The sequence below is a fragment of the Erinaceus europaeus genome, chromosome 16 (genome assembly GCF_950295315.1).
Source record: "Erinaceus europaeus chromosome 16, mEriEur2.1, whole genome shotgun sequence".
In the NCBI taxonomy this organism is placed as follows: Eukaryota; Metazoa; Chordata; class Mammalia; order Eulipotyphla; family Erinaceidae; genus Erinaceus; species Erinaceus europaeus.
The window spans coordinates 39,870,937-39,885,367 of record NC_080177.1 but is presented as its reverse complement, the minus strand read 5'-3'; the positions used below and the strand labels follow the sequence as shown (position 1 = coordinate 39,885,367).

The following is a 14,431-nucleotide window of genomic DNA, read 5'->3' as shown; positions in this document are numbered from 1 at the left end:
GGGACCTCATGCTTGAGAGTCCAAAGCCTTAGCCACTGCACCACCTCCCGGACTACAGCATTTTCTGTTTTTTAATTTTTTTTATTGTATTTATTTTCCCTTTTGTTGCCCCTTTTTTTTCATTGTTGCTGTTGTTATTGATGTTGTCGTTGTTGGATAGGACAGAGAGAAACCAAGAGAGGACAGGGAAGACAGAGAGGGGGAGAGAAAGACAGACACCTGCAGACCTGCTTCACCGCCTGTGAAGCGACTCCCCTGCAGGTGGGGAGCCCGGGGCTCGAATTGGGATCCTTATACTGGTCTTTGCGCTTTGTGCCTGTGCGCTTAACGCTGCACTACCGCCCGACTCCCCCTACTGCACTTTTTACACAAATCCATTTAGAATGAAGATATAAACATGTAAATATGTAATAAAGATATAAATATGTAAATATAAACATTGATCATTAATCTCCAAAGATAAATTCATTTAAATATCTAAGCCACGAAACCCATTCACTGGTTACATAGTTTCACAAAGCACAGCTGCCTAAAAGGATGACAAAAGTCCAGTCTTATTGAAGGGCTAGGGAGATATCCTAATGGTTACACAAGAAGACTTTCATGCTTGAGACTCCAAAGTCCCAGGTTCAATTCTCAGAACTATCATCAGTCAGAGATAAGCAGTGCTCTGAGAAATAAGTAAATAAATATATGACTTAACAAAATTCTTACAACTGCCTAGTCTTGGAGGTCTAAAAAAACTCACACTCAGGAAGTCGGGCGGTAGTGCAGCAGGTTAAGTGCATGTGGCTCAAAGTGCAAGGACCAGCGTAAGGATCCCGGTTTGGGTCCCTGGCTCCCCACCTGCAGGGGAGTCGCTTCACAGGCGGTGAAGCAGGTCTGCCGGTGTCTGTTTTTCTCTCCCCTTCTCTCTCCATTTCTCTCTGTCTTATCCAACAACAACGACATCAACAACAACAAAAATAACTACAACAATTAAAAAAAAAAGGGCAATAAAAGGGAATAAATATCTAAAAAAAAAAACAAGCTCACACTCAAGTCTTATTTCTTGTTTATGATAAAAGTGGGAGCTCTGAGATTCGACTTCCGGAGGCGGAACTACGAGCAGCAGATCGCTTTCTCTCCTCTCCTCTCCTCTCCCGGATCAACTAGGAATACCAGAGGAGACCACCCGGACCAAAACAAGACAGGACTAGAATGACCACAGAAACCCAGTAAATCACCCGTGAGTACAAACACGCGTGGCTGGTGACAGAGAGGGGAGAGGGGCCTAAGGAGAGATTAAGTGACTGCTAACAGTTCAACAGTTTGTCAGTGGAGACACCACCTCCAGTCTGCTCCACCAACAAGGGGACAGCTGAAGGGAGGAAAGGACTCCCCAGAGACTCACCAAGTGCAACTCAGAGTCTCTATTGCTACTACCCTCAGAATCTGGAGCAGCAACAGGGAGGGACACCAGGGTACAGAGATCTAACCGGGAAACTCAGGAGAAGACCTATACCTCGGTGGCATAGCTGAGGGGCTATGAAAGTCTCTTTGCATAACCACTGGATTATCTCTGCCACACCCTGCTTCATCTCTTGGTCAGGAGTCAGTGATTAAGCTAAGAAGCCTACTGATAGTTTAAAAGCCCTCAGGCTCCCATAGCCTACAGGGAAGAAAAAAAAGAGGCTTTTACACCACTGAGCTCCAACTCAGGGATTGAAAAAACTGTTAACTTATATAAAATGGTTACAACAACAAGAAAAAATATTGGAGACTTGAACCAGGACAAGAGTCCAGCTAAAAGTCCTCCAGAGGGTGAAGCACAAAACAACGAGTTCAACATCCAAACATTAGCCAAGGAAATAATAACAGGAGTGAGTAAAGAATTTGAAAAAATTGTAATCAGAAATGCAGGAACAACAAATGAGAATATGGAAGAAAATTCTAATTATCTCATGGTTATTAGAGAGCTGAAAGCTGAAATCGCTGAGCTAAGAAGGCAACTAGCTGAACAAGCTAAAACAGTATCAGAGCAGGGCAACAAAATAGATGAACTCCAGAAAGTAGTAGAGGGCAGAGAGAATAGAATCAATGAGGCTGAAGACAGAATTAGCAAGATTGAGGATGAATTAGAGACAACTAAAAAAGAAGTAAGAGATCTCAAAAAGAGATTAAGAGATGCTGAAAACAACAACAGAGTCCTATGGGATGACTTCAAAAGAAACAATATACGCATTATTGGCTTACCAGAGGAAGAAAGAGAAGGGGAGGAAGAAAGCGTTCTCCAAGCCATAATAGCTGAAAATTTCTCTAGTCTAGACAACACCAAAGACATAAAGATTCAAGAAGCCCAGAGGGTCCCAAACAGAATTAACCCAGACCTAAAGACACCAAGACATGCCATACTTAGATTGGAAAGGAATAAGGATAAAGAAAGGATCCTCAAGGCTGCAAGAGAAAAACAAAGAGTCACCTACAAAGGAAAACCCATAAGATTAGCAGCAGACTTCTCCATACAAACACTACAGGCCAGAAGAGAATGGCAAGATATCTATCGAGTGCTCAATGAGAAAGGCTTTCAGCCAAGAATACTATATCCTGCTAGATTGTCATTCAGACTAGATGGAAGCATCAAAACCTTCTCAGACAAGCAACAGTTGAAGGAAGCAACCATCACCAAGCCTGCCCTGAAAGAAGTTCTGAAAGGTCTCCTATGAACAACCAGACCACCACAAATAGGACATATATCAAAACACTCTAAACTCTACAAGAATGGCGTTAAAATATCTTCAATCTTTGATATCAATAAATGTCAATGGCCTGAATTCACCTATTAAAAAGACACAGAGTAGGAAGATGGATCAGAAAACACAACCCAACAATATGTTGTCTACAGGAAACTCACCTAACGCAACAAGACAAACACAGACTTAAAGTGAAAGGATGGAAAACTATCATTCAAGCCAATGGCCCACAAAAAAGGGCAGGAACAGCTATTCTCATATCTGACATGATAGACTTTAAAATAGATAAGATTAAAAAAGATAGGAATGGACACTACTTAATGCTCAGAGGATCAGTCAATCAAGAGGAATACACATTTTACTCAAATCCACATGGATCATTCTCAAGGATAGACCATATGTTAGGCCACAAAGAGAGCATCAGCCTATTCAAGAGCACTGAAATCATCCCAAGCATCTTCTCAGACCACAGTGGAATTAAACTAACACTTAACAATCAACAAAAGATCAGTAACAGTGCCAAAATGTGGAAGCTCAACAGTACACTTCTTAACAACTTCTGGGTCAAAGAGGAAATCAAGGAAGAAATCAAAATGTTTCGAGAGTTCAATGAAAATGAAGACACAAGCTATCAAAATATTTGGGACACAGCTAAAGCAGTCATAAGAGGGAAGTTCATAGCTATACAAGCACACATTAGGAAACAAGAAAAGGCACAAATAAACAGCCTGATTGCACATCTTAAAGACCTAGAAGAAGAACAACAAAGGAATCCTAAAGCAACCAGAAGGACAGAAATTACTAAAGTTAGGGCAGAAATAAATAACATTGAGAATAGGAAAACCATACAAAAGATCAATGAAAGTAAATGTTGGTTCTTCGAAAGAGTAAACAAAATCCACAAACCTTTAGCCAGACTCACAAAACAAAAAAGGGAGAAGACCCAAATAAATCGGATAGTAAATGAAAGAGGAGAAATCACAACAGACACTGCAGAAATTGAACATATCATGTGAGGCTTCTATGAACAACTATATGCCACCAAGCTAGAGAACCTGGAAGAAATGGATGATTTCCTAGATACCTACCAACTTCCAAAACTAAGTCAAGAGGAAGTGGATAACATGAACAGGCCCATCACAGCTAATGAAATTGAAACAGTTATCAAAAATCTTCCCAAAAATAAAAGTCCTGGACCAGATGGTTTTACAAATGAATTCTACAAAACTTTCAAAGAAGAACTAATACCTCTACTTTTAAAAGTCTTCCAGAAGATTGAAGACACTGGAATACTCCCTGCCAGCTTCTATGAAGCCAACATCACCCTGATACCAAAAGCAGACAGGGACACAACCAAAAAAGAAAACTACAGACCAGTATCTCTGATGAACATAGATGCGAAAATATTGAACAAAATTCTAGCCAACCGGATACAGCAGTATATCAAAAAGATTGTTCATCATGACCAAGTGGGGTTTATCCCAGGCATGCAAGGTTGGTTTAATATACGTAAATCAATCAATGTGATCCACCACATCAACAAAAGCAAGACCAAAAACCACATGGTCATATCAATAGATGCAGAGAAAGCCTTTGACAAAATACAACATCCCTTTATGATCAAAACACTACAAAAAATAGGAATAGATGGAAAATTCCTGAAGATAGTGGAGTCTATATATAGCAAACCTACAGCCAACATCATACTCAATGGTGAAAAACTGGAAGCATTTCCCCTCAGATCAGGTACTAGACAGGGCTGCCCACTAACACCATTACTATTCAACATAGTGTTGGAAGTTCTTGCCATAGCAATCAGGCTGGAGCAAGGAATTAAAGGCATACAGATTGGAAGAGAAGAAGTCAAACTCTCCTTATTTGCAGATGACATGATAGTATACATGGAAAAACCTAAGGAATCCAGCAAGAAGCTTTTGGAAATCATCAGGCAATACAGTAATGTGTCAGGCTATAAAATTAACATTCAAAAGTCAGTGGCATTCCTCTATGCAAATACTAAGTTAGAAGAAATTGAAATCCAGAAATCAGTTCCTTTTTCTATAGCAACAAAAACAATAAAATATCTAGGAATAAACCTAACCAAAGAAGTGAAAGACTTGTTTTTGTTTTTTTTTTTTGACATGAATTCTCTTTATTTATTTATTTTTTTTCCCCCGCCCAATCTCCATATCCCACCCCCTCCCCCGATAGCTTTCCCATTCTCTATCCCTCTGGGAGCATGAACCCAGGGTCACTGAGGGTTGCAGAAGGTAGAAGGTCTGGCTTCTGTAATTGCTTCCTCGCTGAACATGGGCGTTGACTGGTCGGTCCATACTCCCAGTCTGCCTCTCTCTTTCCCTAGTAGGATGGGTCTCTGGGGAAGCTGAGCTCCAGGACACATTGGTGGTGTCTTCAATCCAGGGAAGTCTGGCCGGCATCCTGATGACACCTGGAACCTGGTGACTGAAAAGAGAGTTAACATACAAAGCCAAACAAATTGTTGAGCAATCATGGACCCAAAGCTTGGAAAAGTGGAGAGGAAGTATTAGCGAGGTACTCACTGCAAACTCTAGTATACTTCTGCTTTCTTACTTTGGTGCCATACTCCAAACTCAGTCAATTTCTGCTTTGCGTTTCTACTTCTTTTTTTTTTTTTTTACATGCATAACATTCCCCAGATTCCCATTTAGCAATACAACCCCCACTATTTCATTCATCATTTTTCATGGACCTGTATTCTCCCCACCCACCCACCCACCCCAGAGTCTTTTACTTTGGTGTAATACTCCAATTCCATTTCAGGTTCGACTTGTGTTTTCTTTTCTAATCTTGTTTTTCAACTTCGGCCTGAGAGTGACATCATCCCATATTCATCCTTCTGTTTCTGACTTATTTCACTCAACATGATTTTTTCAAGGTCCATCCAAGATCGGCTGAAAACGGTGAAGTCACCATTTTTTACAGCTGAGTAGTATTCCATTGTGTATATATACCACAACTTGCTCAGCCACTCATCTGTTGTTGGACACCTGGGTTGCTTCCAGGTTTTGGCTATTACAAATTGTGCTGCCAAGAACATATGTGTACACAGATCTTTTTGGATGAATGTGTGAAAAGAAGTGAAAGACTTGTATACTGAAAATTATGAGTCACTACTCAAAGAAATTGAAAAAGACACAACGAAATGGAAAGATATTCCATGTTCATGGGTTGGAAGAATTAACATCATCAAAATGAATATATTACCCAGAGCCATCTACAAATTTAATGCTATCCCCATCAAGATCCCAAGCACATTTTTTAGGAGAATAGAAAAAATGCTACAAATGTTTATCTGGAACCAGAAAAGACCTAGAATTGCCAAAACAATCTTGAGAAAAAAGAACAGAACTCTAGGCATCACACTCCCAGATCTCAAACTGTATTAAAAGGCCATTGTCATCAAAACTGCTTGGTACTGGAACATGAACAGACACACTGACCAGTGGAATAGAATTGAGAGCCCAGAAATGAGGCCCCACACCTATGGACATCTAATCTTTGACAAAGGGGCCCAGACTATTATATGGGGGAAGCAGAGTCTCTTCAACAAATGGTGTTGGAAACAATGGGTTGAAACATGCAGAAGAATGAGACTGAATCACTGTATTTCACCAAATACAAAAGTAAATTCCAAGTGGATCAAGGGCTTGGATGTTAGACCAGAAACTATCAGATACTTAGAGGAAAATTGGAAGAACTTTTTTCCGCATAAATTTTAAAGACATTTTCAATGAAACGAATCCAATTACAAGGAAGACTAAGGCAAGTATAAACCTATGGGACTACATCAAATTAAAAAGCTTCTTCACAGCAAAAGAAACCACTACCCAAATCAAGAGACCCCTCACAGAATGGGAGAAGATCTTTACATGCCATACATCAGATAAGAGTTTAATAACCAACATATATAAAGAGCTTGCCAGACTCAACAACAAGACAACAAATAACCCCATCCAAAAATGGGGGGAGGACTTGGACAGAATATTCACCACAGAAGAGATCCAAAAGGCCGAGAAACACATGAAAAAATGCTCCAAGTCTCTGATTGTCAGAGAAATGCAAATCAAGACAACAATGAGATATCACTTCACTCCTGTGAGAATGTCACACATCAGAAAAGGTAACAGCAGCAAATGCTGGAGAGTGTGTGGGGTCAAAGGAACCCTCCTGCACTGCTGGTGGGAATGTCAATTGGTCCAACCTCTGTGGAGAACAGTCTGGAGAACTCTCAGAAGGCTAGAAATGGACCTACCCTATGACCCTGCAATTCCCCTCCTGGGGATATATTCTAAGGAACCCAACACATCCATCCAAAAAGATCTGTGTACACATATGTTCTTGGCAGCACAATTTGTAATAGCCGAAACCTGGAAGCAACCCAGGTGTCCAACAACAGATGAGTGGCTGAGCAAGTTGTGGTATATATACACAATGGAATACTACTCAGCTGTAAAAAATGGTGACTTCACCGTTTTCAGCCGATCTTGGATGGACCTTGAAAAAATCATGTTGAGTGAAATAAGTCAGAAACAGAAGGATGAATATGGGATGATGTCACTCTCAGGCCGAAGTTGAAAAACAAGATTAGAAAAGAAAACACAAGTCGAACCTGAAATGGAATTGGAGTATTACACCAAAGTAAAAGACTCTGGGGTGGGTGGGTGGGTGGGGAGAATACAGGTCCATGAAAAATGATGAATGAAATAGTGGGGGTTGTATTGTTAAATGGGAATCTGGGGAATGTTATGCATGTAAAAAAAAAAAAAAAAAAAGAAGTAGAAACGCAAAGCAGAAATTGACTGAGTCTGGAGTATGGCACCAAAGTAAGAAAGCAGAAGTATACTAGAGTTTGCAGTGAGTACCTCGCTAATACTTCCTCTCCACTTTTCCAAGCTTTGGGTCCATGATTGCTCAACAATTTGTTTGGCTTTGTATGTTAACTCTCTTTTCAGTCACCAGGTTCCAGGTGTCATCAGGATGCCGGCCAGACTTCCCTGGATTGAAGACACCACCAATATGTCCTGGAGCTCAGCTTCCCCAGAGACCCACCCTACTAGGGAAAGAGAGAGGCAGACTGGGAGTATGGACCGACCAGTCAACGCCCATGTTCAGCGGGAAGCAATTACAGAAGCCAGACCTTCTACCTTCTGCAACCCACAATGACCCTGGGTCCATGCTCCCAGAGGGATAGAGAATGGGAAAGCTATCGGGGGAGGGGGTGGGATATGGAGATTGGGCGGTGGGAATTGTGTGGAGTTGTACCCCTCCTACCCAAAAAAAAAAAAAAAAAAAAGTGGGTGCTCTGACTACTGTTTTTCAAGCATTAGAACCTGAAGGGACTGTCATAACACAGAAGAGTAGTGGCTAAGGATGTAGTGTCCTGGGTAAGGCACTGGACTCTACAGTTTGAGTAAACTAGGAGGTGGTATAGCAAGACTTGCAAACACAAGGTCTCAAGCTTTATTCCTGGCATCACATGTACCAGAGTGATACTCCAGTTTTCTCTCATATTAATAAACAGATAAATAAATTGTAGGGGAAAAAATTCATAGACGAATGAGCAAAATTAAAGAGGGAAATAACACCAAGAAAGCTAATTTCTTCCTAAGACTTTATAAACAAGGTAATGTTTTAAATATTTTAATTGGAGGGCAAGGGAGACAGCATAATGGTTATGTAAAAAGACATTCATGTCTTAAGTGTCAAAGGTCCTAAGTTCAACCCCCAGCACCACCATAAGTCAGAGCTGAGCAGTACTCTGGTAAAAATAAAAAAAAATAAAAAAAATTTAAGAGGGCTAAAATGTAGTAAAGAACATAAATTCTGTGCTAATTCACATATTTAAAAAAATTCAACTTGTAGAAAAGCATGTCACTTTAATTTTTTCAATTTATCAATATTTTACTTACCGCAAACATTTTCATTAAGAGTTCCTGTTGTTCTTTCATTGCCTGATTTTTCATGTTTTCATCATATTCATAACCATTTTTAGCGAAATAATCAAGGTAGTTGTGAAACATAACTGAACGCCAAAATTGCTCCTACAAATAAAATTAAAATGCTGAGGATCAACTATCAACTTAATGCTAGGCAAATGCGAAATATTTATCTTTAAACATCTGTTTCTTAATAATAAAATATTTCCTGAAATACAAATACTTTCCTTACTTTATAATTCTAATTTGAGGAGACAGGTGGTGGTGCACCTGGTTAAGTACACACATTACCATGCACAAAGACCCAGATTCAATCCCCTGCAATAAAAGCTTTATGAGTGTTGAAACAGGGCTGCAGGTGTCTCTGTCTCTTTTCCTCTCCATCTCCCCCATAACCACTCAATTTCTGTCTCTATCCAATCATGAATAAATAAATATTTTTTAAAAATTCTAATTTGAATAGCAAATTATGGCTCAGCTTTATCTTTTATTCTTTTTTTTTTTTTTTTTTAAAGATTTTACTTATTTATTAATGAGAAACATAGGAGGAGAGAGAAAGAGCCAGACATCACTCTGGTACATGTGCTGCTGGGGATTGAACTTAGGATCTCATGCTTGAGAGTCCAATGTTTTATCCACTGCGCCACCTCCCGGACCACTTATCGTTTATTCTTAAAGCAAAAAGAAAAAAAGGTTTTAAAGATTCAGAGTTATCAGTGAATTTCAGAGAACTAGGTGAGCTAGTTTTCAGAAGACAATTTGCTTCTTATTTAGAATAACTAGTTGTAAGACATTAAATTACTATCTTTTTTTTTTTTTTTTTTGCTGGGGCCTGGTGCCTGCACTAGGAATCCATTGCTCCTGGAGGCCTTTTTTCCCTTTTTGCTGCCCATATTGTTATTGTAGTTGCTGTTATTGTTGTTGCTGAATAGGACAGAAAGATCAAGAGAGGAGGGGAAGACAGAGGGGGAGAGAAAGATAGACACCTGCAGACCTGCTTCACCACTTATAAAGTGATTCCCCTGCAGGTGGGGAGCCAGGGGCTCAAACTGGGATCTTTGCACTGGTCCATCAAATCACTTTGACCTAGGCTAACACTAGGGTGAGGCAAGCCAAGTGTCTGTGGTACAAGTATACAGATGCTCTTACCTGATGTGAAAGTAATCGCCTTAGCCTAGTGTGGCCCCACCAGTCAATCATATCATTTACCTCATAAAGTCCCTGAAGTAGCAATGAAGTATGGTACCCTCTGTGATCATAAGAAGTCACTTTCTTCCCTTTAATTACTATTTACTCAACTGCAAAGTAATGATTATTCAGCACTGGTTACCAGGACAACTCTTCAAGGCTAATTTGTAGGCAGAATGTCATCAAATTCAGAGTGTTCAGGTAAAATTTCCACATACCTCCATCTGTCCTTTCTCAGTTGCAGTCTGACAATAAGGAAGCTTGAAGGACAATACAGCTACAGCAGGGCGTGGGAGGGTGGGAGGAAATCGAGAACCTTTACATGGGATGCACCTGTCAGTAAAGTTAAAAGTCTCAACTACAAAAGCTTTCAAAGTGTTATAAAAACTGCTAGGATATAAACACTCCAAAAGTTAAGAAACTTGGAATAATAAAATTCCAAACATTGACACAATAACCTATCATGAATTCAGTAAAAAAAAAAAAAAACAAAACCCTTAAACTCTACCCACAGAAGTGAGATTCCCAAAGGTATGTGTTCAAAGGTTGAGGGGTTCCTGTGGACTGTGGTGGAGAGTATGATGTGGTAGCATATACTCTGGAGGGGTTCCTTACCACACACAGCCTATTTATTTATTTAATGAGAGACAGAGGACCACAGCACTGCTTAGCTCTGGCTTATGATGGAGTGGGGGTTGAACCTGGAACTTTGGAGCCTCAGGCATGAAAGTTTTTTTGTAACCATTATGCTATCTCTCCCCCTAACCCCAGCCGTATAAATCAATGGTGTCTCAATGAAAAACAACATAAAGTCTAAAATGCCAGATTAGGTATAAAAACTATTCCTTTGTATATATATTTTTTAATTTTTAAAAATATTTATTTGCTTGTTGCTCTTGTTTTATTGTTGTAGTTATTAATGTCGTCGTTGTTGGATAGGACAGACAGAAATGGGGAGAGAAAGATAGACACCTGCAGACCTGCTTCACCGCTCGTGAAGCGACTTCCCTACAGGTGGGGAGCTGGGGGCTTGAACCGGGATTCTTTCACCGGTCCTTGTGCTTTGCGCCACCTGCGCTTAACCTGCTGCGCTACCACCCGACTCCCTCCTTTGTATATTTTAAGAATCTTAAGAATCAGGGCAGGAGAGATAGTATAATGGTGGTTATACAGAGAGATTCTTATCCTTGAGGCTGAGAAGTCCCAGATTCAATCCCTCCTCTCCAGCCTCCCCCCCACCCCACCGTAAGCCAGAGAGCCAGGGCTAAGCAGCAGTGAGGGGAGGGGGGATATACACAGATACATACATACATATATATATATATATATATATATATATATATATATATATATATATATATATACTTAAGAGTCTCTTCTCAATCAGCTTTTATTAAATCACAATCACTAAAAGTGAAAACATGTCTTAAAATATTCTTTAGCAACCTGCCCATTTTTAAAATTGAGAAAATGTAACAAAACACTTGTCACAGTATCTACGGTGTAAAACAGATCATCCTAAGATAAGAAGTTGATAAAACATAGTCACATCCCTGCATTTGTTTGTAAATATCTGGTATTGTTAGGAAGAAATGGCCAAATAAGAGAAAAAGATGGTGAAATGATCAATATAGATAAGTGCTTATTATTAGATACTAGTGAGAATGGAGCAGAAAAATCCAGCATTATTACAAAGGATTTTATGTCTATCGGCTCTGCTAAATCAACAGTTAGTTATCTTACATGGAAAAGGCCCAGTGGGTAAGAATTTTGATTGATTTTTTTTTTCTGTCTAATATATGGAAGGCATTCAAAGATGCTCAAGAGGAGTACCAAACCAATTTATTAATGGAAAAACATTCATTAACCAAACCATATATATTTCTAAACTACAGTGGCTGGAGGCTGGAGGGGGGGAAGTGGCAGAGCTTTGAACATGCAAGTATGGTATCTTTTTACTTTTTATTATTTATTTATTAATGAGAAAGACAGGAGGAGAGAGAAAGAACCAGACATCACTCTGGCACATGTGCTACCGGGGATCTAACTCAGGACCGCATGCTTGAGAGTCCAAAGCTTTATCACTGTGCCACCTCCTGGACCACACAAGTATGAAATCTTAAATTCAATTTCCAGCAATGATGTTAGAGTGTTGTTCTGGTCTTTTTCCTCCCTATATAATGAAATAAATAAAAGAAATGTTTTTTAAAATTATAAACTACAAACTATCTATAAGGAAACTACTGGAGAATAGCGATTTCACAGTGTTATTTAAAAACAACATACTTTGGGGCTAATGAAATTACTCACTTGGATAGAGTGTTGCTTTGCCTTGTATGAGTGAGACCAAAGTTTGAGCCTGGCCCCTATCTCACTAAAGGAAATTTGGCAATCTGGTGTCTCTCTTTTCCCCTCACAGCACTGCTCAGTCCTGGCTTATACTGGTGCGGGTGATTGAACCTGGGACCTCAGAGCTTCAGGAACGAGTCTTTTGCGTAACCATTAGACTATCTCTCCCAGCTCTGTGGTCTCTTTTACTCGCTCTCTCTGACTCTATCTAAAATAAAGATGACAATATTAATAACAATGATAATACCATACTTTATTTAGTACAATAGCTAGTTACTTAATTTATAGTACACCCTCTTAGTGGGGGCTTTACATCACACTATTCTGCAGGGAAATAGAAATTAAGGGTTTGATGTTGATTCTGCATGTAGAGCAAATGAGCTGCCTTATGTGTGTCACTCATGACAGAAACCCTTTTTGAAATTAAGAGTTTGAATTTGCATTTTTCATATTATCATTATCAAATGACTATTAGAAAAATAAACAAGTTGCAGTATTCATAAGTCATAATGCTTTTTTCAAACAACGTAGATGCCCTTCTCAATATTTAATTACACTTTCCTCTTTTGTAACCATACTACATGTATCTATTCACAAAAACCATTGGTTTACTAGTCATACAGAACTCAGAGGACAGAACATGTTACAAAAGATCTATGTACACTAATAAAAGTAGGAGGATCGTTGGGAGTATAACTTAATTCCCTCAATATTCTTTCTTTCTTTTTTTTAAATCTTATTGAGTGGATAGAGACAGAAATTGAGAGGGATGAGGGAGATAGAGAAGGAAAGAGACAAAGAGAGTGGTACAGGAGGTGGCACAGTGGATAAGCACAGGGCTCCCAAGCATGAGGTCCTGAGTTCGATCCCTGGCAACACATGTACCAGAGTGCTGTCTGGTTCTTTCTCTCTTTCCTCCTATCTTTATCATTAATAAATAAATAAAATCTTTTTTAAAAAATCAGGAAGCATCATTGGGAGTGTGGGAGAGAGTATAATAACTTGAACCAAAGAAACTGGTGGCTCCCATTCCTTTATCCCTGTAACACTTCTGTCTCTGCAAGAGTCCTGTCATTCTCCACCATGGATCTGTTTAAGATGGTTAGTAGGAGTTGGTGCAGTGGATTGAGTATTGGACCCTCAAGCATGAGGTCCCGAGTTTGAACCCCAGCACTGCATATGCCAGACTGATGCTCTGGTTCTCCTATTTCTCTCTCTCATATACATTAATTAAAAATTATTAATACTCTTTACAGCTAGAAGTAATTAATATTTAACTGTTTCCTATCTGTCCTTCCAATTAGACTATAAGCTTGTGAAAACACCAACAATCTTTTAGGCCAAAAAAAAACAGGTATCAAAAAGAAGGAAGTGTGCAACATGATATTATTGACTATGAAGATTATACAAGCTGAGAATTTTTATAGACTTGCAGTAAACTATTAGATTTGTTTACAATGCTTTACTAAAGATTTATTTATTTATTAAGGAAAGAGAGAGGGAGAGAGACCCAGAGTATCACTCTGGCATATAAGCTTTCAATTCCAACACTTTACCCATTGTGCTAGCTCCTGGGCTACTCAAATACTAAATTTCTACTAGCCCTCTCTTCCCTATTATAATAATTAAGCTAAAAATTTCAAAACACTAAAGTCGGACAGTTGTGCAGCGGGTTAAGCGCATGTGGCACAAAGCGCAAGGACAAGTGTAAGGATCACGGTTCGAGCCCCCAGCTCCCCACCTGCAGGGGAGTTGCTTCACAGGTGGTGAAGCAGGTGTGCAGGTGTCTTTCTCTCCCCCTCTCTGTCTTTACCTCTTCTCTCCATTTCTCTCTGTCCTATCTAACAGTGACGACATCAACTACAACAACTACAACAATAAAAAAGGAGGCAACAAAAGGGAAAAATAAATATAAAAAAATTTTTAAATCTCAAAACACAGTCAAACTATGTATGTATTCAATTCTAAACTACAGCTTAAAATAAGAGATTGCAATAAAGATGATTTGTACATTGAATCAGAATTTCCTTCTTTATCTAGCTGAAATAATGATCTGGCCATACCAACAACTTCGTTTCTACTTTGTTCAGTAAGCTCTACGTGAAGCCAGTGGTTAGAAACTTCAAAGTGATAATAATAAAGTCATAATTCAGTGAATATGGGAAGTAAATGAACTAAGTTAAA

At 39.2% G+C, this 14,431-nt stretch overlaps 1 protein-coding gene across 1 annotated transcript in view; it reads right to left on the bottom strand.

Annotated features, from left to right (window-relative positions):
- The window catches only part of WDHD1 (WD repeat and HMG-box DNA binding protein 1), an 87,204-nt gene that overhangs the window by 19,427 nt on the left and 53,346 nt on the right, over positions 1-14,431 (bottom strand). The window contains exons 17-18 of the mRNA XM_007527376.3: positions 10,117-10,231; positions 8,684-8,815 (exon numbers count right to left, since the gene is read on the bottom strand). Of these exons, the coding sequence (XP_007527438.2) occupies positions 8,684-8,815; positions 10,117-10,231 (247 nt within the window). The remainder of the gene's footprint in view (positions 1-8,683; positions 8,816-10,116; positions 10,232-14,431) is intronic.